General features: G+C 34.8%; 1 protein-coding gene across 8 annotated transcripts in view; it reads left to right on the top strand.

Annotated features, from left to right (window-relative positions):
- The window catches only part of LOC143237321 (stromal membrane-associated protein 1-like), a 40,525-nt gene extending 15,439 nt beyond the window's left edge, over positions 1-25,086 (top strand). For 3 of the 8 annotated variants that reach the window (XM_076476438.1, XM_076476444.1, XM_076476441.1), the window contains 8 exons: positions 842-929; positions 2,806-2,880; positions 3,950-4,073; positions 4,175-4,441; positions 7,462-7,577; positions 8,157-8,276; positions 11,165-11,350; positions 18,124-25,086. In XM_076476438.1, coding sequence (XP_076332553.1) covers positions 842-929; positions 2,806-2,880; positions 3,950-4,073; positions 4,175-4,441; positions 7,462-7,577; positions 8,157-8,276; positions 11,165-11,224 — 850 coding nt within the window. In that variant the 3' untranslated portion in view covers positions 11,225-11,350; positions 18,124-25,086. Of the gene's footprint in view, positions 1-841; positions 930-2,805; positions 2,881-3,949; positions 4,074-4,174; positions 4,442-7,461; positions 7,578-8,156; positions 8,277-10,812; positions 10,904-11,164; positions 11,351-18,120 lie in introns of those variants that run through there. The other 5 variants (XM_076476439.1, XM_076476440.1, XM_076476445.1 and 2 more) reach the window with 5 other exon arrangements.
- The last annotated feature ends 1,279 nt before the right edge of the window (positions 25,087-26,365 follow it).

The following is a 26,365-nucleotide window of genomic DNA, read 5'->3' as shown; positions in this document are numbered from 1 at the left end:
AGTTCTTTGGCCACCATGTTTCTGTAAAGATCGAAGGGAGAAAGTTGTTTTGGCTACGCTATGCATTGGTCACAGTTTTTTAACTCGCCACTTCCTTTTATCTGGTACTGATGCACCAATGTGTGGTCTGTGTGGCACTCAGGTTACAATCGTAGATATTTTAATATCATGCCATTGTTACAACCAAGAACGACAACGCCATTTTAAATATAATTTTAAGGTAGGTTTGCCCTTGACGTTTGCCAATGTCATAGGAGATACTGGCTGCCTGACTCATGTTTTTTACATTTTTAAGAGCCAATATTCTTTTTAACTTAATTTAAGGTTTTTATTGGACTATATACTGTTTTAGCATGATTTCTTTTACACATTTTAATTGTTATTTTGACCTTAACCCAGCACTGGAAAAGCCAACATCAGGTGACTGACAGCAAGTTTGAACTTAATGCTTCATTCTTCCTGACAGTTTTTAATTTTACATATTTTATGTATTTTTACCTTACTTTCCATACACCATTATAGTTTACTACATATTGTTTGGCACAGATAGCCTAGTAGGTTTGTGAACAATAAACATGAAATACCTACCTACCAGTAAAGCACCTTCACTTGGATTTCTACACTAAAATCTATAGAAAGTGGAAAATCACTAAATTATCACTCCTGTCATTAACATACAGGTTGTTTTGGACACTTGACATAGTATTGTGCATTATGTCCTTGCTACGATAAGGTACAAACCTGGCACTTTTCAGATAATAATACGTAAAAGTCGATGCACTTGTCAAGATCCATGAATTTCATCAGTATCTTGTGATGAATTTCTTTAACATATTTTCAGTTCTTTGGAAGCCTTTGTCCGTGCTAAATATGAGCATAAGAGATACATTGCCAAAGAATGGGTTCCTCCAGCTATTCCAAAACCTGCAGTAAGTAATATAGGAATCTAGAATCATAGTTTTATTTTGTATATTAACCACAGTTTTAATTGTCATTATTTTATGTACTTGTGTAATGTTAATCCAGAATCGGTTTTATTTTGTGTTTATCAACATCATATTAACTATACCAGTTTTTCTTATCACAGTCAAGGCTATCATAGTTTAATTTTCATAGTGTTTCTTGTTATTGTTTGTGGCACATTCAGGTTTACTTGAATGTGGAATGTACTTACTTGAACTGTAAACCAGTTTAATTGGCCACAAGCCAGGTTTGAGAAGAAATATTTTGCTTCAAGGAAATGGTTTTGAACTTTGAAAAATCCTACACTTTTAACATAGTTTTTTAACTAGTAAATGTTTGTATATACAAATTTATAAATTTTAGAACTTGAAAAATAAATTACTTCCAAGAAGTTTGTGTTGAGTTTGGTATTTAATATTCTGAAGGTAATATTGTATTTTCAGTTTGAATAAAATTGAACAAATATTTTTGGATTACTTCTGATTAAAAAACAACAACAACAACAACAAACAAGTTCTTTGTGATTAAACTGATAGAAATTTTGAAAACCATGTTCAATTTGTATAGTTGAAATATAGAATTGAGCAAGTATCCCTGGGATCTCCTTATTAAAATTAACAGGTTCTCTTTTTTTTTAATCAAACTTCTGCAGTTGTTTGCTAAATTCATCAAATTCTTTGTTTTATATGACTATCATACAGCATTATTTCCAGATGTATTGAGAAAATATAGGATATTCTTTTGTATTTTTACAGCTCATATTCATGAGATCTACGAAAGCAGGTCCTCGTGGTATTTATACATATTGTAAATGTAACAATTCTTATTGGAACCATGCAATCATTTTTAAGTAACTTTTACTTGATCTCTTCAGCAATATTCAACAAAAGTAAATGATGTGTTCCTGAATTTACTTATTTTTAATATAATCTTATAGCTACAGTCTAAAGTTTATATCTAAACTCCACTTGGAAAAATCTAACTTAAAAGTGATTCACACACACACACACACACACACACACACACACACACACACACAGGGTGTCACATAATGTGTTATTAATGGTAAGAAATCATATCTAGTGTTTATCACTTACTTTAAAATAATTAATGGCCTAATCATAGTCATCCACCTGCTGTGTAGAACTCAATGTTGAAGTTAATAATGAGTTTGCTGTAGAAGATATGCTATTAATTGGTGTCTAGAAGGTGGTGGTGTTATGCAAGATGCATTATTAACTGGTGTGTGGAAACTAGTGTTGCTATGTAGTATTATCTTTTATATAGGGTATTTTGGTTCATTCTTTTAGGAGAAATCGGGCATATGTAAGGTTGATGTGGCACTCTGTCTCTAGGCCCCCAAATATATGCACTTCTCAGATACATTTTTTTTATGGATTTCATTATTTGTGTGCACTATACACTAGCTTATTTGTATACCCTACAGGTTACTTTACAGTTTCACTTCATCAGTATATTATTTTGGGATCTTCAATCACATTTGGAGCATAGGATCAGTCATAACATTCTTGTGTTCCAGAAATGCACTGTTGTATAAAACTTGTTGGAATAAACAACTTGCTATATATCGATAAGTTACGACGCATCAGTTTCACCAGTGGTTTCATTCTGATAGTTGAAGAATTGCAGACTTATTGTATACAGTGTAAAACTTCTCTGCTAGTTATATGTCAAACTGATGGAGATTTAAACAAAAAGAATGTTAAACAGTTTCACTGTAAAAAATTTAAAGCATCAACTCATTTTCCAATTTACAACTACTTAGAATCAGATTTCCCTCCCTCCTTTTGTTGTCCACACTCAATCTGTTTGTTGTTGTAGTTTGATGTAAGAGAAGATAAAAAGAAGGAAAAAAAGAAATCCAAGGTGAAAGGTTCAGGAACTATAGAAATCCCGGTAAGCATAGTGTTTGTGTTTCTGATATGTTTTTACAGTTGTAATATTTACTCTTTAAATCAACAGTATGGAGATATACTTAGTTTCAAGAAACAAATATAAATTATTATTTTACCAACTTTATTGCTCTGTTGTTGTTTTTTTTACTTCATAATCTGAACATTGACCTGACAGTGTATTGATGGATGTAAGATATCGTTCTGATACTCCATAATCTGAACATTGACGTCACAGTGTACTGATGGATGCAAGATGTCTTTATGATACTTCATAATATGAGTATTGACCCGACAGCATACTGATAGATGCAAGATGTCTTTATGATACTTCATAATATGAACATTGACCTGGGAGTATACTGAGGAATGTAAGATGTGCTTATGATACTTCATAATCAGGCTTTATACAGAAATGTAACTTTCAACGCTGTTGTTTTGGTTACTTAAAAGGGTATTACAGATATGTCTTGATTTCAGCGTTTAACAAAAGGCTTGTTATTTACATATTTTACAGATATGTCTTGATCTCAGTGTTTAACATGGTGTATTGTAAAATGAAAATTTATTAATAATATTATTAGTACACCTTATTTATCTTTGTGTGTTATCGTACAATTTATGATGTAATGCAGTTTTTTAAAAAAAAGTATATAACTTGATGGTCCATTCCAACTGTCCAGATGGGGACAACCTTTTGATTACCCCTGGTAAACATTCATATTAATGAGCTGTGTTTTCTGGTTGGAATTGTTCTTTGAGTTTTGTATATTACTTAGTGTGATAACAAATACAACAGATGATAACAAGAAGTAGAGCATTTATCCTAACTCTTATATAACTGAACTGTTAATTGTGAGTTTGTTAATTTAGAAGCTGTTTTTGGAGGAGTATTGTCTTATACTGTGTATGACTTTACATAAAATGAAAGATGTTAATTTGACTAATTCTTCACTTATTTTTGTTTTTAGTATTGAAAATAAGGATTTAAAATATTTGGTTCTGACATATTATTCAGTATATATGTCAGGTCAGTTTCACATTTTTGTGTAACTTTATATATACACACACAGATATGCCACCAGCCAGCAGCAGTTCCTCGACCTCATCCTACGACAAACGCTACAACCTCAGAATCTCAGCAGTCATCATCTTCAGGACAGTCTGAACTGGCTCCAGTTGACCTTTTAGGTCTAAGTGAGTTGAAATATGTAATACAGTTATGCAAGTTAGTTGAAAGAATTTAAAATTAATTATTATGTTTTATAATTCTTAACATTTTGGAAATTATTTAACAGTGGCAGATGCATCTGGCACATCTTCAGCTGAAGATCTGTTTGATTCTATCCTGACAACGACTTCAACTGTAGCTTGCATCAGTTCTTCTGTGGCCACTGTATCAAACCCAGAAAAAAGTAGTCAGTGTACAGAAATGGATGAAAAAGATTTCTTTAATCAGCCAATGCCAGCTGAATCTCAGGAGAAAAAAATTCTCACTAAAGAAACTATATTATCATTGTACTCATCGGGAACGAAAGTATCCCAGCCATCTTTTGCTGTGCCAGGTAATGTGGAAAGAGCTATGAAGTTTTCATACACAGAACATCCTAGATCAGTGGTTCCCAACCAGGGGTGCAAGATAACATTTCAGTTTGTTTTTGTTTATATTAAGGGTACTGTCCTATATATTCCAAAATTATGTTTGATTTTTATTTCTTATTTTTCTTGTTACAGACATAGTTTTTTATCTTGTTACAGACGTAGCTTTTTACCTTGTTACGATAAATTATCGTTTCTACCATCACTGGCGCCGACCAAAATCTTAATGTACAACTATTAAACAACACACGAAACATAAACGTGACCAAAATACTCGGCACAACTAATTAGGTTACGTTCGTAAACGCCGTCTTAAAGTGTCTATTTATTTGTTACGTATTCACGTAATCGTGACTCAAGAAACTTCCAGAAGTATCCATAATTAATCAGTGACGTCATGTGATGTATATTCGAGAATGTTCTAGAAAGTTTCGCAGAGTATATAAACTCGTGTGATGCTATGGTAGTCAGTGCATTGTTGATTCTGTGTTCGTGCAAAAAACTTCATTATGTCAAAGAAATGGAATGATAATTATGTGAAGTTTGGTTTCACTTGCATTGGAACAACTGAGGATCTGCAAAAACCCCAGTGCATGCTTTGTGACGCTGTCCTTTCAAATGCAAATTTGAATCTATCTAAGCTGCAGGAACACTTCAACAACTGGCATGGTGGAGCAGCTGTTGCAGGCCATGATGTTGAATTGTTGAAAGGTAGAAGGTCTTGCTTTGATTCTCCAGCAACCCTTCCAAAATTAGGTTTAAATCTGCTAACAAACCACTGCTGATGGCTTCATACCACATGGCGTATGAAGTAGCCAAATCAACGAAGCCCCATACAGTTGCAGAAGAGGTGATAAAACCGTGTGCATTAGAAATGGCAATAATTGTTCTGGGAAAAGAAGCCTCAAACAAGCTTAAATGAGTGCTGTTATCAAATAATGTTATTCAAAACCGAATTGGTGATTTGGATTCGGATGTTTTGGACCAAGTTATCGCAGATATCAGGACTAGTCCCTTGAAAATCTCTCTCCAATTGGACAAAACAACTGATGTTGCAAATTGCAGTCAACTCATCACACTAGTGAGGTATGTCCATGATGGTGCCATAATGGAAGATTTCCTGTTCTGTGAAGATCTGAAAACAACCACAAAAGGGAAAGATGTCTTCCAGTGTGTGAAGGACTTCTTTGCGAAATATGATTTAGATGTCCAGATTATTGGTTCTGTGTGTACCGACAGTGTCCCTGCTATGTTAGGAAATAAATTGGGATTTTTTGCACTGATGAAACAAGAGATTCTGCACTTGCAAGGTACTCGCTATTTTCTTCATCGACATACTTTAGCATCAAAAACATTGCCTCCAAAGTTGAAAAAGGTCCTTGACACTTCTGCAAAGACCATCAACTGGATTAGGGGGTTGTGCTCTGAACCACTGCCTCTTCAAGTTGCTTTGTGAACATTTTGGAAGTGAGCATTCAGTTTTGCTTTTCTACACAGAAGTCTGCTGGCTCTCATATAGGAGAGCTTTAACGTGCTTCTTTGAACTGCGAAAAGTCAAAACTTTTCTGAAGGAACGTGACTATGATCTGCCCGGAGAAATAGAATCACAAGAATTCAACCAAATACTAGTCTATTTGAGTGATATTTTCACTCATATGAATGACCTGAGTGTATTTTTTAAGGGAAAAACATAAACATATTGAAATGCTGCAAAAAGTTAAATGCTTTCAAAGAAAAGTTACATCTTTGGTGTCGACGAGTTAAAAGAGGGAATCTTTCAAATTTTCCATCACTCGAAGAAATGGTAGGTGAGGATGAGTCCCTAATTACATGTGTGTTTGAAGAAATTGTGGATCATTTGGAAATACTATCAAAGTCATTTGATGGATATTTTGAAGGAGAACTGGAAACTTCTGAAGAATGGATTATGAATCCATACTCCTTCAATTTGGATAATATGTCGGATGATGAAGAACTGAAGGAAGATCTTATTGAACTGCGCACAAATCAAGTTCTTGAAATGCAGTTTGAAAGCAAAACTTTGGAACAATATTGGTGTTTGGCAATGGACATGTTTCCAAAACTTTGTGAAAAAGCACTAATGTGCTCATCCCATTCGCAACAACATACTTGTGCGAGTTTGGATTTAGTGCCCTTTTGTAAATCAAGACAAAATCTAGAAATCGCTTGGGTGCACAGGCAGACTTGCAGATTGCTATCAGTAACAAAGTGCCATACTTTGAAAAACTCGTAAGAAATAAACAGGAACAAAAGAGTCATTAAATTTAAATTGGCTTATGAACATTTGAACATTTCAAATTCAAAGAAATTTCATTTAATGCATGGATGAAAATTTATTTTTTTTAGGCCATGTAGGGTTTATGCAACTTTTAGTTTGTTGTAATATTTTTTATTTTCCAAATGTTTTGTTTTTGTTTATATATCATTAAAAACTAATTATAAAAAATTGTTTTGGCCACTTTCATCTTTATTCTTAAATAAATAATTACTGGGAGGGGTGCGAGAACATATTAAAATTTTTAGGGGTGCGAGACATAAAAAAGGTTGGAAACCACTGCCCTAGATGGAGACATTTGTATTACTATCAGTGTGCATAACAAAATTTTACCTAGTAATTATTTTGATGGTGGTTGTTGTGAACCACACTGTTGTATTGTTGTATTTAACTTGTTGATTGCAATGCTGTCAGCAAGATATAAATCTTGTGCATCTGTTTTGTTCCCCAGAACCATGTGGTACCTTGTTGTTATAAATGATTTTGTTAAATAGATATTACTCTTTTTTTGGCTGTTTAGTACAGTAATTAGTACTGTAGCTTGGACATTTACTTTTTAGCCCTGTTTAAAAAAACTGTATGTTGTGGTTTGCTTGTTTTTATATTTTTGTCAGAGTGGGACATACAGATACCACTAATAGTGCTTTGTATTTATGTACAGATATTTATACTGTTATTTCTTTTCTTCAGGAGGTGTATATTTACCACAGACTGCACCTGTCATTGGAGGCATTCCATCTTCTGGAGTCATGAGTGTGGCTAATGGAATGATGGGGAGTCAGCTTCAGACAAATGGTATATCTCAGGTAAGTTCACTGCCTGCATGTTACTCACACCTCAGGTGAGGCATGCTGTTTGCACTATGTTCTGTTATAGCTCTGATGAGACATGCTGGTTGCACTGTGTTCTGTATTATAATGTTATGTTGTCCATGTTTAACACACTGATAACAAAAGTGCACAGTAACTGTTATAAATAATTAGTAGTATTTTGTGGTTATTAAAAGAGAACATTTTTTCCTTGAATAGGAACAATATTGTATCATTTAGTTGGAATACAAATAATACTTATTTTCCATGTTACCAGCAAAGGGCGTATACAACATGTATTTTATGTGTGTTGGTGACAGCAGAGTAATGGTATTTACTGTTCTAAACTTAAAAATAAACTACCAAGTAATACATAGAAATCATTGTAATGTTATGTTGTGTACACTTTACTGTCTGGACATATAAGCATCTGCATTAATGTGTAACTCTTTTGGGCTGAATTTATTATTTACACTTTTGAGTCTTTCTGTTACATTTTATATTGAATGTTATGTATTATTTCTGGTTCTTTACAATAGCATTTCCTGTGCATCAAAATACTTTGTGTTCTTACAGGGTACACAGGCTGGGCCTTCCACTAACCCTTTTGGCTCCTTGGGAGTGGGTTCACAAGGTGTAGCTGCCTGGGATAGTGGGCTGTCTAACTGTGACCAAGGAACACCTGGGCTTTTCCAAGTTAGTTTTCCTAGTAGTATTTCTAATGTACACTTGTTGAAACTGTTGGTTCTTTTTAACCATATTGCAGTATTCTTTAATTTGTATGACACAAGAATTGCCTTGTATGCTGTTAAATTATGGATTATTTAGTTATTCTTAATTCTATAAGGCAGTGTTGAAGAAAAATCATAAATTTTCCCTAGTGTGTTCCATAATCTCTAGGCACTTTTTCCATTTTATTCCACTACTCCTTCAAAATGTAAGAAACTAAACATAAATTACCCACTATAAAAGGTCACTGCTCAGATAAAACATAATTATTTTATAGCCTTCAATTTTGTTTGGTTACAGAACTATCCAACAGAAAATCAGACCCTTTTTTGTAACACCCACCTCTTTCAGGATTTGTTAATAGTCCTCTCTTAATGTTTAATTATGTATTACCTATAACCAATGTGAAGCCAAGATTTACAGCTGTTAAATAATGTATTATATTATGTGTTCTGAACAGATAATCATTAACTTCACTCCCATGAAAAAGTTGACGACTAGCCTGCATGAATTTGTAACAGCTCTTATTGTACAGTTAAAAAGCCAGAAAAATGTTGAGTGAAAGGAAATTGTGTATTTTTTTAATGTTGTAAGTCTGTGTTCTTTCATGAAGTATTTAACTCAAAAGTTTAATGGATCACTACCAGTAATATAAAAAAAGTATACTTAAGTGTCATCAACAGCAAGAAAAAAAAGATTGGCAATTTCTTTATTTGTTGTTTTTAATGTTTATTCTTTATTTATTATTATAAAAGTAAGGATCCTTTTTAGGTTAGTTTATATTAGGTAAAATAATAATATAATAACAGTGTTTCATGAGACATGTATGTGAACAGCTCATAGTAGCTCATGGGTATTATAATTTGATAATGTAACATGAGCTGCGTGTTTCTAGGGTGGTTTACAACTTATAATGGCACAGAGAGTTAGAAATGGTTCAAAGAACAATCAATAGGACAATAAAATTTAATTATAAATTGATGTATACTGTTACGAGCTTAAAGATACTTAGGATAAATTAATGTAGTTTCTTGTTTAAATTTGAAGTCACTCAAGAAATAAAATGAATAATTTATTTTGGGGGGAATGGTAGTTACAAGTTTGGTTAAATTGGCTGATCTTGTATAGAGAGATGGTAGAGAAAGTAACAGATAAAATATAAAGTTTTACTGAAAACAAATGTCTGAAATGTATTTAGGGGTTTAGAAGATAACACAAAATTTGAGATGAAGAAAAGTACTTTTCAAGTTAACATGAAAATTACATTACACACAGACAATTCAAAACAAATACTCAACATATTCGTGAAAAAACATCTTTATTATAATTTATTGAAAATACTTCACTAAAATTATGATTTGTACATGAAACACTTGTAATATTAACTGAAAGACAAATTTTGTGAAGATATATACACTATACTGAAACTTAAAGCATTAAATCTGTAGTAATGACTTTTACATGACTACAAAGATGTCATGTGGGCAATGAGATTGTGTTGAAAGATTTACTGCTTTTATTTCAGAAAGGTGACTGACCATTATTATTTCCTAAATAGAGAACTGTTTTCAAATATATATATTTTTATAAACAAATGAACACAGTTAGTTTTTAGTCAAAAAAGATACAGATAGGATAAAAGAAAACAACAGTATGTAATATGATGATAAAAGAAATTATTATTATTTTTTAGGATAGATTTTTTATGCCTAGTGATAAAGATTGTCCTTTAGCATGCTATTAAGGTTTACATACAGTACCTATTGGTTGTTGGTCTTCCTTGATTTTGTATATGCTTGTTTGTTTGTTTTTGAGATGTCAATAACAGTGTTAGTATAGTCATAAAGTGTCTCCATTTTATAGAGTTCAATTGCTCAAACATTGGAGTAGCTTAAAACCAAGAAACTGGATTATTTTTTAGTATCTTCATAGGTTAATGCATAGGTTAAATTGTGTTGACCAATATTCCATAGGAACGTTTTTGCATATTGATGTCATAGTTTGAATATTACTTTACTAATGAATTAGTAAACATCAAAAATTACCTATATCTATAGGATGAAACAGACACTATTTATATCAACTTTAAACAGTGATTTATGATATGAACTAGATTAAGTAAGATGTCACTTCATCCTTACTGTACTGTTATCTTACTATTTATTGCATATTATAATATAGATAGTACTTTTATTATTAACCTGTTTATTGCTAATTTGCCATATAGAATACAAGCTGCTTATAGCAGTTGAATGCGAGCATGCCGTATATAGCATAGCGTATGGCTTGCACGTAATTGGAACAGCTGCAGTTAATGGGTTAAGTACCAAAAGTACTCAACTCGGAAATAAAAAACTAACAAACAGAATACCTCTCAAGTAAAGGTGTGTGTGTGTGTATAATGTTCTTATTCCTTTAAAAACTACAACAAGAACTGGTTGTTTTGGTAACCAGGAATAACTAAATATTGTGTAGAGTAACCAGGAGTAACTAAACTGTGTAGGGTAAACTAGCAGTTGTTCCAATGACCAGGAGTAACTAAACGTTGTGTGGGGTAAACCAGCAGTTGTTTCAGTGACCAGGAGTAACTAAAGGTTAGTGTGAATAAGATGTTTTATGAATAACCAGGAACAGATCTACATTTTGTAATGATATTTACTCTTGGAGTAACCAGGAGTTCATATTGGTTTTGTACAGTAAACTGTTTATGTTAAGAGTTAATGTTGGTTCAGTATAATGATCATTGTTCAAGTAGCTAGGAACTGTAGCTGTATTCATTCAAATGATAAATTGCAATCAAAACACACACACACAATCAGTCATAATCCTCTAGTGATGTTTCTTGTCACTTGTAGATTCAAAATCAAATGGCATCACTTCAAATGGGAGGCCAGTCTTGGGGGAGTTATGGGTAACCTCCTGCCACAAATACCAATAGCAGGAGCACAGCCCATAGGTTTAGGAACTACCCAGCAAGCTCCAGGAACCTGGTCCCAGCTCCCACAAGGACAGACTTTATCTACCAATCTCTGGCATTAAAGGTTAGTAATGTGTGTTGAATGGGGGGGGGGGGGTTACTCTGCAGTGATATTGTCAATGGTTATCCTGCCATTGAACTTTGAATACAGTAAAATTTTCTACCACTTTTGACAACAGTGGATATTTTAGTGGGAAATAAGCCATAATTGGGTACTGGTAAATTTATGGATGTGTTCATGAGTTGCCAATATTTCTAAAAAAATGTAGTGCCACAAATCTTGCATGTTGTCATTCATAATTATTTGTTTTATCTCTGTCTATGATTTAAAACGTTTGCAGTTGTTGAGGTTGTGAATAGAACTTGGAGGAACTCGTGATAGTCAAAGTAAAGAAACTAACACCATGTAACCAGAGTTGTAAGATTACTTCTGAGGTGCTTGATTGGACAAAGCTATATTTTTTTCACAAATGATTTGGTTGTAAACTTTCAAATGAATATTTATTTCTTCTTTCCTGGGATAATGTCCATGTGCTAAGACCAGTACTTCATGATACCCAGCAAATGTACTGTGAAGGAAAGAGAAAGAGAGGAGGTTTAAAACATTAATTATTTGGTTTTATTATATTAAAGTGTTCTGAAGCCCAAACAACAGATGTTTTGCAGGGGGACACACTCTTAATCCTATGTATTTATATTATTAACAGTTTTTATGAGTTTTAATTGCTGTGTTAGTTATTTATCTCCATCCCCCCTCGATATGGATTCCTATACGTGGTGAGGGGATCTCCCAGAGAAGGTTCTATTCTTATAGTTTACCTACTCTGGGATCTAAACATCCACTTGCAAGTTTGCCATGCATGGTAACCCATGAAGGGGAGGAGAGAATGGGCGGTCTTGGTTTGGCCTCCACAGGATCAATCAGCTAATCCATTTGGGCCAAGGTCAACTGAGTATCAGCATAGAACATCCACAATGGGTGTTGTGGACATTGTGTCTGATGCTGGTGTTTGGATATAGTTCTCACAAAACCCTGGCATCACTGCAGTGCCCTTCAGGCACTGTTGTGCATCCCCTTGTAGGACTCCATGGTGGGTGGGGTCAGTGGGCTCTGAAAAATTTTCTATTTATTATGGATACTTCTAAAACAAAAGAAAATAACACAACTTGAAACCATCGAGAAAAACCCGACTAAACTTGCCACTTGAATCTGTCCTGCGATTCCTAATTTTGCATTCCTTAAGTGACAAACCTCAAGGGTAGATTCTCCATTTTTTATTCAGAGGGGCTTGCTGGGTTCCCTAAATTGGTAAAAAAGCTATGTTCAGGAGACATCTTAGTGAAATGTCTTCATCACAGCATTCCAAACTCCTTCTGACATCAAAGGCCTTCAAAGTTACTCCTATTTCCACTTTGAATACTTCCAAAAGAGTCACAGTTAAATGAGATTTAAGGACTGTCCCCGAATCGGAGATCCTCGCAGGTCTCACCAGCCAAGGTGTCAAGCAGTACGCTGAATCTTCGCTCGAAAAGATGAAATTCTGGAACCAACAAATGTTCTAATACTACCATTTACTGTACCACGTTGTCCCACCACAATAAAAGCAGGATATCTGAATTGCACGGTGCGACTTTATATTCCAAATCCTGTATAATTTTTCCATTGTCAACGATTTGGTCGTTCAAAACAATCTTGCTGTGGTTCCTTGACCTGTGCCCATTATGGTGTTAAAGACCATAATGCCACCAATTGCCAACTCGAACCACATTGTATAAACTGTAATGGTACGCATCCTTCTTATTTTACCTCTTGCCCTAAATGGGTAGAAGAAAAAGAAGTACAACATCTCAAGTCAGTTAACAATCTCTCTTACACAGAGGCTCGCGAATTATTATTACCTATTCTGACCAGAACTTATGCTGCTGTAACCTGTTCTACTACTACAGTAGAAGTCCAAACAGATCTTACCCTATCCCCTACACAATCTTCACCAGCAAATCTTAATGAAACACTTCCCAAAATCAACACAATTCACGAATCAGTGTCTCCTTCCATCTCTGTCCTGACCACACCTTCCAGTCATTGCCAAACTTCACCTTCTTCAAGTCAAGATGTTTCCATGGGGTCTTCCTCTCTTGACACCCTAAAAACTAAACAAACAACTTGTCCTTGCCCTCACTCATTAGTACGTGTACCAATAAATTCAGACTCGACCATTCAAGCTAGAGCAGGATCCATGGAGGGCGATAGACCCACATCCAATAAAGAAAAAAAAAAAAGAGGTCATAAGCAGAAGGACTCTCTACCGGCTTCTCTTCTGAAATAATTACACATGGCCACACTAATCCAATGGAACTGTCGAGGTTTCCAATCAAATGTGACTGACATCAAAGATCTGATTGACTTTTATCATCCCATATGTCTTTCTTTACAGGAAACATTTCTACAGCGTACAAATACAGTTCCTTTCTGCCACTATTCATTATACCGGAATGACAGGCTATGTGTAGGACGGGGACATGGGGGAGTTGCATTGCTGGCTGATTAGCATGTGCCCACCTGGTCCCTGTCATTGACCATACCCTTGGAGGCTGTAGCCATCTATGTCTCCTTGGGTTGTACCATCACTATTTGTTCTCTATACCTTACACCTGAAATGCATTATAATCAATCAGGCCTCGATACCCTCATTGAGCAACTGCCTACCCTTTTTTTAATCTTGGGAGATTTCAATGGGCATAATCCCCTCTGGGGTGGCTCCCGTATTGATATGTGAGGGCATGCCACAGAGCATATGCTCCTGAACCACAACCTGGCTCAATTCAATACTGGCTCTTACACATATTTTCATGCACCTAGTCAGTCATTTACAGCTATAGATCTTTGTGTCTGTTCCCTTTCACTACTCACTCACTTTTCCTGGGAAGTTGACATTAATCCACGAGGTAGTGATCATTTTCCCATCATCTTACAAGAGATTGTCTGTGATCAGTACCACCCAACCCATGTACCTCAGTGGAAGTTGGTCTAGGCCAACTGGCCTTCTTTCACTGCTCTCTCGGAACTTGATCCTGCGATCTTATGTAAATCATTCATAGACACTTGTATAGCAGCAGTAACCAACAGTATTATCCAAGCTGCTACTCGATGCATCCCAAAACTTCGACATGTTCCCTACGGCATCCCCACCCTTGTTAGAAATTTACCTGTTCTATAACATGGAAAACTCAGAAGCGTACTTGGGATAAATTTTGAAGATACCCCACGCTCTCAAACCGCATTGCATTTCAGAAAGCCCGTGCACACGCTTGGCAAGTTAGACATCAAAGCCAGAAGAAATCTCGGATTAAATACACCTCCAGCATTTCGTCAACCACCAACACAAAAGTTATGTGGGATAAGATCCGGAGAGTGAGTGGAAGATATACTTCTGCCCCTCTCTCTGTCTTAATATCTGATGGCCATGAAGTTGCAGATGCACAGAGCATTTCCAATGCTCTTGGGACTTCTTCTCTTGTGTATCTAGCTCTTCGAACTTACCCCTTTCCTCTTTAACCATTAAAACACAGGTGGAGCATCTGCCTCTCTCCTTTTCAACTGACCATTCCTATGAATAAAATTGCCCTCTTACACTGATGGAACTCAAACTTGCTATTCATCAGTCTAGCAGTACATCAGTTGGACCTGATAATATATATTATGAGATGTTATGCCACCTTTCTCAGAACTCTCTTACTATTCTCCTAGCTGTCTTTAATATGATATGGCAGGAAAATGTTTTTCCAGATGCTTAGCGACAAGCTATCATACTCTCTATTTTGAAACCTAGGAAGGATCCAATGATTCCTTCGAATTACCGTTCCATTGCTTTGACAAGTTGTCTCAGTAAGATTTTAGAGAGGGTAATCAATGCCTGCCTCATTTGGTTTCTAGAATCAAACAACCTCCTCTCACCTACTCAGTGTAGGTTCCGAAGACAACGCTTTATGATAGACCATTTAATTCGCCTTGAAACATCAGAGAAGCCTTTTTAAGGTGACAAGATCTTGTTGTTGTTTTTTTTTATTATTATTATTATTATTATTATTATTATTATATAGAAAAAGCTTACAATACAATATGGAGATATGGCATCTTACAAGACCTTCACTCATATGGATTGTGTGGCAACTTACCCCTTTTCATCCAGCAATTCTTAATGAAGCGCCGATTCCAAGTCCATGTGGGCTCAACACTTTCTCATTTTTTCCCACAGGAACTTGGAGTCCCTTAGGGCTGTATTCTGAGTGTCACACTTTTCATTATAAAGATTAATGCCATCAGTGAACAGCTACCCCCTACAACGGTCTTTTTGTTGATGACTTTCACATCTTATATCAGTCATCAAACATGAGGTTTATTGAATGGCAGCTACAAACTGCAATCAATCAGATACTGAAGTGGATCACAGCAAATGGTTTTAAACTTTCACTCTCTAAAACTGTTTGTATACATTTCTGCTGCAAAAGGGGAATCCACCCAGATCCAGAACTCCGTCTTGATGATGTTGTACTTCCTGTCATCCCTGTGGCAAAGTTCTTAGGTCTTATATTTGATTGTAAATTAAATTTTATATCACACATCAAGCAACTTCGTATCAAATGTCTAAAAGCATTGAACATTCTCCATGTCCTCTCTTCTACTTCTTGGGGAGCAGATTGATATTCCATGCTCAAAATTTATCATGCCTTCGTCCAATCCAAACTTGACTATGGGTCTATGGTTTATGGTTCTTCCAGAACCTCAGCACTGAAAATGTTGGATCCTGTCCATCACCAGTGGCTTCAGCTTTGCATTGGAGCTTTTGTACTTCTCCCGTGCAAAGACTGTATGTGGAGTCTCATGAACCCCCTCTATATATTCGCCGTTTGCAACTGTCTCTAATATATGCTTCTGAACTTCGATCCTCACCAAAGCATCCTACCTGGAATTGTGTTTTCCAACCACAATGGACCAAACTTTTTAATAACATAAAGTCTGTCATTGTTCCTTTTAGTCTTCGTATCCAGACACAATTAGAAGATTTGGATTTATCCTTGAATACCATTGCAGTTTCTTCAAATCAGCCAATTCCACCATGGCAAATTACTATACCCAATCATAACCTATTTTTGAGTCATCTGAGGAAAGCAGGTACACCCAATTGGAAATATCACTCTTTCTTTGCTGAACACCTTTCATATGTTCCATCCATTCCTATATATACAGATTGTTCCAAATCAGGCGACTCAGTGGGTTCAGCCATGGTTTATGGCAGTTCGATTGTGGCACACAGACCCCCCTACAGTTTCTGTTTTCACTTCCGAATTGTATGCCATCTCTCTTGCCCTAAATCATATTGAAATAATGCAATATACAAATTGTACAATATATGCAGACTGACTCAGCTGTCTATTGGCCCTGGAATCATTCCATGATAGTCACCACCCTCTTTCTCATCAATATCGAAAACAAACTGGCCCATCTTTCTCTCTCATCTGCCTCCATCCAATTCTTTTGGATACCAAATCATGTTGGTATTTGTGGGAATGAGCTGGCCAACAGAGCAGCAAAGTCTGTGTTCTGGATCTGTCATCCCAGTACCCATTCCATACATGGATTACAGTCCAGTTATCAAATCCAGACTGTACACCAGATGGCAGGCAAACTTGAATGAGCAACACAATAACAAGCTTTTTCATATCAAACTTTCTCTAGGTTGTTGGCCCTCTTGCTTCTGTAAGGATCAAAGAGAGGAGGTTGTTTTGGCAAGGCTACAATTGTTCACAGTTTTTTTAACTCGCCACTTCCTTTTATCTGGAACTACTGCACCAGTGTGTGGTCTGTGTGGCACTCAGATCACAGTCATCCACATTTTATTATCATTCCATCGTTACAACCTGGAACGACGACACCATTTTAAAGATATTTTTAAGGCAGATTTGCCCTTGACTTTGGCCCATGTTTTAGATGATATTGCCCATCTCACTCATGTTTTTACATTTTTAAGAGCCATTGGTCTTTTACACTTAATTTAAGGTTTTTTATCGGACTATATAATGTTTTAACACAATTTTTATACACATTTCAATTTTTATTTTGGCATGAACCCAGGACTGGAAAGGCCAACTTCAAGTGACTGACTGCAATTTTGATCTTGTTGCTTCAGTCTTCCTGACAAGTCTTAATTTTACATATTTTAGTTTTTATTTTTCTTTTGAACTGAACCCAGGATTGGAAAGGCCAACTTCAGGTGACTGTCAGCGAGGGAGTACTTCTTGCTTCAGTCTTCCTGGCAGTTCCTAATTTTACATATTTTACTTTTTACCTTAATTGCCTTATACCTACGCTGTACCACATCTTGTCTGGCACGGATAGCCTTGTAGCTTTGTGCCAATAAACATTGAATACCTACCTACCTTATTGCCATCTTTACATTGAAAGCCTAAACAAATTGTGGTATGATTCTTGTAATTCATTAAATTCTTCTTCCAATTTTTTTCTGCTGTGCTGAAAGTGTAGAAAATCTGAAAACTAGGTTGGAATAAGCATATTGACAAAAACATAACAGGATTTGCTTTGTTACATACATAGATAATCCATTGTGTAGTTATATGGTTAATGTTTGTGTGATTGAGAAAACTTTATTGAAATCTTTTGTTATCTACATTAAACTGCAGAATTGTTATTAATACTGTTATATTTCTTGTTCTTCTTATTGTCTTTTTAGTATTTTGATAACTGTGACAGTAGATCTGTCAAACTCACAACCATTTTAAAAACACTTATTTTTGTTTGTTCTTTCTCTGATCTAGCAGTTCCCTGTTTTTAGAAACACCAGAACATTTCTGAAAAGACAACTTTATTAGAAGAAAGAACATTTCCATTTCAAGATGACTGCTCATTCTTGGCTGTAATCCTTGTTGTCAGTAGCAATGTTGTATAGTAATTAATGTCTTTTATTAGAAAAATAGGACTTTTAAATATTCGTCAAAGGACTTTAATGACAAATTTGATTCTACATGGGATTTAGGTCAAAGCTCACTTCATAAATGTATTACAAAGATTTTCCTTTATGTTCTGTATTAACAGAGAACATTTAAAACAGTGTGTATAAAACATATCTGTCAGTAATTAAGGGAAAAACAATTACTTACAAACACAACAAACTGATACTTAGTTTTGGACTTGTTTGAAAAAAAATCAGAGTTTTGAAAGTTATCTTAGGTATTGAGTTTCTAAAAATATTTGTTTTTTTATACAGAGTAAAATATAAGTGAACCTGGGATAACATAACTCAGGTTAACAGAAGAACATCAGAAGTAACACTTCTCTGTGTTAGAAGTTGGTGAATTTGGAAACAAATTGTTTGATTATTTCCTTTCAATAAAACCTGCATTCGTAATTTCTCTTGCTGTGAAATTGAATAGATGATGTTGATGATAAAAATTATAAATGAACTGTTCTAATTAAGTGTATTTATAGTTATAAATATTATTTGATAATGATGTTACACATGTTTGTATGGCCTTTTTTTTAAGTGTCTTCCATCACCTATTATATAGTTACATTAGGTGTGTACAATTGGATACCTTTTATTTCTTTAATAGGCTCTTCTTCCAGTATTTCTTGAATGTTGTTGCATGCTTTTATGTATTATTTTTAATGGCTCTTTCTTTCTAGTGAAAGATAAGTAGTTACACATGCTTGATAAGGTAGTGTATATTTTTTAATGTAATTATTTTTCCAACACCTACTGCATATGATTACTTGCCTCTTATTTTAACAGGATTTTCCTTTCATTTCTCAATGAATAGTTATGTGCTGCATGCGGTTGTTTCTTCTTATTTTCAAACCACCACCCCCCTCCATTTTCCTACTACCAATTGAATGTCATTGTCTGAATTACATATGATTGCTTGCCTTTTCCACAGGAATATGCTAGGTATGGTTACCTTTTGTTTTAACAAGCTTTTCCTTCCAATACCTGTTAATTATCTTGTGTTAATACTTTGGTTTCAACATGCACTGAGAATTTGTAATTTTTTCATGATCTTTATGTAAATACAGTTATAATATACGAGTTAGAAATACAGAATATTCGAACAGTTTGTATATTCACTTTAATGTGAACTGTGAATTTTTTAAAGAATGTTTTCAATTTGTTTCTGTTAAAGTGTTAAACTATGACACACAAAAACAGTCTTTGTTGTTTAACCCATGCAACCTTCACCTGGAGTAAAAATAAAATTGTTTAAGTAATCTCTGTTAGATTTGTGTGGAAGGAGAGGTTAAAATAATATCTCCCAGCTAATTTATTGCTTTTTTCTATTATTTTCACCAGATCACTTTCATTGGTACACTCTCTTTACAATTAGCTGAATAGCTTATGTTCTTCCATTTCTTTTATGTTTTTCTTTTCTCAGTTAATAACACTCATCCAGTAAAACTGGAAACCTAGTTTTAATCTATACCTTATATACTTTGATAGAACACTTAATCCTTTTATCTTTTCCCTTGTTTTCCAGCTCATAAGCAAGCTGATACGTCACTGTCACATACAGTCAAAACTGGTTCTGTTTCCTCAGGAAAATAAATCTTTTTAATAAGTTTTATCTTATCTTTTTAGTTTCTTTTTGTCCTTGATTATAAATTAAACAATAAGTAAGTTCTTTCCACATTTAACAAATGTAACTGTTTATTTTTGCTGGAACCTTGTAATAGTGATCAAGAAACAATATATTTTCAATAATAAGTTGAGCTTCCTGACCCCTGAGTAAGACTTGATGGCCATCATCTGCATCTCGAAAGCTTATATCTTTGAAGGATTTAGTTTGTAAGTTTGTTTTACTCTTTGTCTCTCAGCTGAGAAAACCACAAAAAAAACCTTTCCCTTTAGAAGTTGACAATTACCTAAAGAATACAAGTACAGCAGCTCAAATTTTATGTAAAATAAATTACTTATGTGTTTTTTAAGGCATGTTTGAGGTGTGTTCCATTAGTCTTTAGTATCTGCAGATGGTGGTGGTAATAGCATAAAATTACATCTTTCATACATGTTTTTAAACACAAATAACTGGCAAATGTACATTACTATAAAAATATATACTAGTGAATTGTTTTTCTTAAGGTGTTTGTAGATGTTGCTGATAATAGTGTATTTCCTAATAATATACTTACCTCCACTGACAATATAGTTATTCTTTAACATTGGTTTAGCATGCTCCAGTCTTTTATATCTCACTTAAATGCCCTTGGATGTTTCTACTTTGCATATTTTTTCACCCTTGTTCTGGTACTTTATATAATCACCTCACTTAGAAAATGTAATCACTTTTTCTCAACAAAGTGTTGGCCATGGTTTTCTCTGACAAAGTGTTACAAGTCTTCTCATGAATTGTAATTCTCATGTCACGTAGAAGGTTCTAGTATAAATATAATTTCAAAAAAAAATTAGACATGATATTTGCCAGTTTAAGTTCTCTATTATAGTTGTCAGCAAGGTGACTGACCTCCCATACCTCTGTTATGTCGCATCTCTCTGGTTTGGGGGATCGCTTTCATTTGGAACCATTCCATGTTTTAATCAGCTGAGGGATAGAAACATTCACCTGGCCTGGGATGTTTCCTCATAGAGCTTCTGAAGTTATTATTATTATTATCCTGGGGAGAGTTCAAATTCTGTTTTCTGATACTTTTCTTCACTTAGGTTCTTATGAGTCTGATTTAGACCCTTCTCCTATTCTTCCACTAATCTTTTGGATTTGTGAGATTTTGGGGCTTTTTCTTGTCCCCTTTGAGTCTACTCCTTCCTTCCTTGGCTAATTTGTTTTGCCTTCTTTCTAATTTTTCTGGTTCAGGCTGGGAGATTTACTCTTTTATTATGTAACAGAATAGACAGACCTTGTAATCTCCTTTGTCTATTTCTTTGCCTTGATTTTCCACCTCCTGGTTGAAGTATATTTTTTTGGGTGCTGACATGTTGATGTCTTAAGTTGGAGTTATTAACACGTTCTCTCTCCCTTTAGGTCCTGCTGTGCCATGATAGGTTCTTCTTTTCTGTGTCACTGGCAACTAGGGAAGGGGATACCTCGATTTCTACAATTCTTTTACCATCTGTTTCTCACATCTACAGTTGTAATCTGATAATTTGTTTCAACCTGTCAGGCCTGAAAGTGTTACATGACCCACTTCCTTTTGTGGTGGTCGTCATCTCAATTCTGGTTTCATTGGGATACTTCAGTTTCACTTGATTTTCTCTATCTCCATAGAAGTGTATTCCCAAATATCCATGTTACATATTTTGGTCTCTACAAGTGAAGCATCTTCTAAGTTGCATCTCATCAGATTCATTACATTTGTTTTTTGCTGCCATTTTATTTATCCAATGGGAGACATTTAATGGGTCAGTATTCAGACTTCTCCCAGTTCTTTTCTCTCATGTTATTTACATACTCGGGCAGCTTTCTTCTAGGAGTCTTCCCCCTATCTCATGGTTGTTTTTAACAACATCTGCTGGATTATGAAGTGAAGTATTTTTATCACAATCTTTTCTTTATCTTCCAGGGTCCCTCACATCTTACTTTCACCAGATCCCACTTTGTAGCAAGTGTTGCCCAGGTAAATGTGCTCCTTTCAGTCCAATTCCACATTAGCAACCTGTTTGATTATTATTACTACTGGTTGTAACAAGCTCTGTAGAAAAGAGGTGTTCCATAAGACCATCTAGACACTTGCATATTATCAGGGACTGTTATGAGTAAAGGTAAAAAGGATTTTGCCTGTTGCTGCTGATGATCAGATTGGATAAATTGGAGTTGGTTTCCTTTTAAACATTTAGGGAACTTGGTTGACCTATTTCACTATTTCCAGAGCACTGTTCCTTAAGACTCTGTAATGCATGTTACTCCCATATTCTACAAGTAAAGCTAATACATTCTTACCACATCCAGTTTCTAGTCACAGGAGTGGTTTACAGAGACATTTCCTTCAGAGTGTTAGTTTATTCCTCCATTTTTATAAAACATGACAATGTTGTAGCTCCTCCTACTCGGGTCACTGACTGTTTTTCCCAGATGTCAGTAGGAATGGCACCAGTGTCTGTAGGAGCCTACTTATATTTCCAGTTCAGATTTGATGCTACATTATGTGGTTGTGGTGTGTGTAGCCCTTTTCTTTGCTCAATGTTGGTTTTGTATATTAATCATGAAAAGAGGTCCATTATCTCCTCATTTCTAAATGAGAAGTGGTCCCATTATAGGCCCTTTGTTGAGCACAGGTTCCTCTTCCAATCCATAATTCCACGGGTGTGGAATACTTGTTCACTTGATTGGGGAATGAAGATAAATGTTCATAATTTCAGACTGGATGAGTTTGTTTTTTTAGTTGAGTACAGCATACACAATCCCATTGTTCCAAGCCAGGGGTGTTGCATTTTGGACTTCTTTAGGTGGAGGAGAAAGTTTGTTTGATTCAGTGTTGCTTACTTATTTTTTGCTACATCACTTTATTGCTACAGGTTAAAATCCAATCAAAAAGTAGGTATCCATCTATAACATTGCAGTTCAATAGCCCAAGCCACCAATGTGGGATATAAGGATGAAGACACCTTAATTCCTACCTTAAGTTGCAGAACCTTGGCTGTCTGGTTGTGGGTGGCCAATAATGGTGATTAGTCCTTCCATCCTTGATGCAGGTGAAGAATATACCTGTCCTGAATGTAGTGTGGCTTTCCCACTTTTATCTTTGTACATCACTGTTGTCTGCAAACATTTTCTGTATGGATGATGCTTGCACCAGTCCCTCCACATTCTCAACATGGGGTTCAGCAGATGGTGTGTTTTGGAAGTTAACGTTTTCCTAAACAGAAACTATATTTTCAGTAATACTTACCTTCACTGATGTTCTTCTGCCTTCTTTCCCAATATGTCTTATAAAGTCATTATATTGTCTAAGTGGAATGCTTATACACAGTACTAGCATAAATGGTGCATTGACTAGGGTGGTGAAATTTGTAAATTAAATATAACCAAGGGTATTTAAGTGGGATATAAGACTGGAGCATGCAAGACAAACATCTAAGATAGCTGTATTGTCAGCAGAGGTAAGTATTATTGCAAATACATTTTCAGATTAGGAAAATGTTAACTTTCATGTATGCTTAATAAACACACAAAAGAATTAAAAAATTGTTCGTTACAGCACAAACATGGATCTGTTTCATGTTTAATAACCACAAAAAAGACTGTAAATGGTTGATGGTATATGAATATTTAGAGAAGTCTGAATTTTTACAAAGTTCTTTACAGGTTAGTTTTAAGGGCAACCTTGAAGGATAATTGCCTATAGGTTTTGTTGACAGCTGAAGAAAAATAGAGACCACGTTGATCTACCTGTGTAAGATGTACAGAGGAAACCTGTTAACCTTCAAGTTCTTTTCTTAATGTGAAATTTCTCTTGTATGTTCATAAACATAAAGAAAGTTTTGTAAAGTATGTAAAAATTTTACAGGTTGTTGAAAAATGTGAAATTTTTTGTAGACTTGTAACATTGAAATTGTATAAAGTACATTATTTTAAAGCTATGTATTGTTAAAAATCTGTATAGCTTAGTTACCTAACATATGTAGTTGATTTTAACAAATATACTTAATCTTGTGAATTATCAAATATGTTATAGTTGGTTAGGGAAAAACTTTCATCTTGCTTGTGTGAAATTTAACCAAGTATTAGTATTTTAAATTGCACAGAGTTTTACAAAATATATATACTGATTATTGGCAGGTTTCTCACAGTATACATTACGTGTGGTGTAAGAAGTATAGTACAATGGTAACTTATGGTGCAATGTTTAATTATTTCAAATACTAGTAGTAATCATACTTGTGTAATTTCCATTAAGCTAACCAACCTTTGTACTTATCTTTCAACTTATCCTAGTATTTCTGAAAGTACCAACTTTCCATTGTTTCAAAAACAAATCCATGGCTCTTCACATTCAATGTTCACTGTTGATCACAGTGTATTTCTGGGATTGGTAAGTATGTTGAAGTGTAAGCATGATGTACCACGGCACAACCAAAAGAGTATCGGTAGCTAGTTGGTTTGCACAAATAATGACCATTCTGAAAACTAGCCAATCATAAATAAGACTGATTTATCACAGTACTCTTAGTAGCCTGTGTTCTTTGGAAGTTCTATTATACTAAGTGGCAAAGGACCATCTACAAGATTTCTTTTACTGCAGTACTCTCTTTTGTGGTAAAATGTCTACAGTAAAATGTCCTAATAGGACTAAATGGCTATATCTGATGAACTGCAATCATGGCAATGAAAATTAGTTAATTTTTTTTTATCTTGGGTAAAGTGTCAAAATTATAAAAATTATCAACACAAACTTACAAATTTTAGTTTAATATCCAAGTACTTAAGGATTTTTATTTCTAGAGATGAAATTTAAGATTGTTTGAACCCTGTCTTGAAATTCCACAACTTACAAACCATCACCTGTTTCTATATCAAGTTGTTCACTGTGGAAAATCCCATTCAGTGAGTGAATGTGGGATACTGGCCAACATTGGCCTTTGTCTTTTTTTTTAATTGATGTTAGTGGTCACTGAATGTTATTTGTTTCTCAACATTCCTGTTAGAATATAAAATGTTGTTTCAAGTGTACAGTACTGTTTGTGTTAGAAACACATGTTGTAATTTATTCTGTACAGACTTAATGGTGCAGAGTTTAGTAGCCACACATGAAATAAAGGTGTATCAACTGGGAGCAAACATGGTCTCTTAATATTTTCTGTCAAACCACCATAGTTGTTGCCATACATGAAATAAAGGTGTATCAACTGGGAGCAAACATGGTCTCTTAATATTTTCTGTCAAACCACCATAGTTGTCCACAAACATCAGGTGGTATTTTATACTCTAAACCTACTGAATGCTAACAATGTAACAAATCTTTAAACTCATAATAGTTTGTGCATTCTGCTAGAATTCTTTCATTTCCTATTAATTATCACCACATGTGATGAAATTTCTGGTCTATGTTCAAGGTGGATAGTAAAATGGCTTGGATTAGTTTTTAAGCCAAAGAGATATAAATACAGGGTGTTGAAACTGTCACTAAACAGTGAGTAAATCAGGATTTTTGGGCATCATCCTTGCACGTTTAAGGAGTTATAACAAAACAAAATGCATGATCGACACAGCATCACCAATGAAATTCTTGTTACTGATTTAGTTCCAAGTGGAAACAAAACCAGTTTGTTCTAGAGAACGTAAACTTCTTTTAATGCAAGGTTATTAATGTTTGTATATTACCATGTGGGCCAGGCGTGGCCAAGCGTGTTAAGGTGTGCGACTCGTAATCTGAGGGTCGCGGGTTTGCATCCCCGTCGCGCCAAACATGCTCGCCCTTTCAGCCGTGGGGGCGTTATAATGTTACGATCAATCCCACTATTCGTTGGTAAAAGATTAGCCCAAGAGTTGGCGGTAGGTGGTGATGACTAGCTGCCTTCCTTCTAGTCTTCCACTGCTAAATTAGGGACGGCTAGCACAGATAGCCCTCGAGTAGCTTTGTGCGAAATTCAGAAACAAACAAACAATATTACCATGTGTACAAGTATATATGTATAAAAGTACGTTTATTTTAATAACTGTAATATCATCATTACAATATCAAACATTTAAGCAGTTTTTAGTTTAAAATACATGGTTACCTACAAACGTACATTGATTTTTTCTATTACAATTCGTGCATGCTATAATCCAGTGATATTTCGTGACAAAACTAAATCAATGATTCATGGTACACGTACAGTGCCATAATAAATATTCTTCACTATTTTATGTTTTGAAACACTTCTATCAAAATCTTCTTACGTGGATATATATATATATTTACCATTTAATCACTATTTTCTCTGTGCTGATGAAAACCTAAATTTTGAAAACCGTTCACACTAATCTCTTTATTACAAAGTTGAAAAAAAACGCAAACTAGTTTGTTTATTACAAAACTGTGTTGTGCTAACTAAGAACTCTATTTTTACCGTTG

Source organism: Tachypleus tridentatus, chromosome 13 (assembly GCF_004210375.1).
Source record: "Tachypleus tridentatus isolate NWPU-2018 chromosome 13, ASM421037v1, whole genome shotgun sequence".
NCBI classification, from domain to species: Eukaryota; Metazoa; Arthropoda; class Merostomata; order Xiphosura; family Limulidae; genus Tachypleus; species Tachypleus tridentatus.
This window is presented reverse-complemented; position numbering and strand designations above follow the sequence as displayed.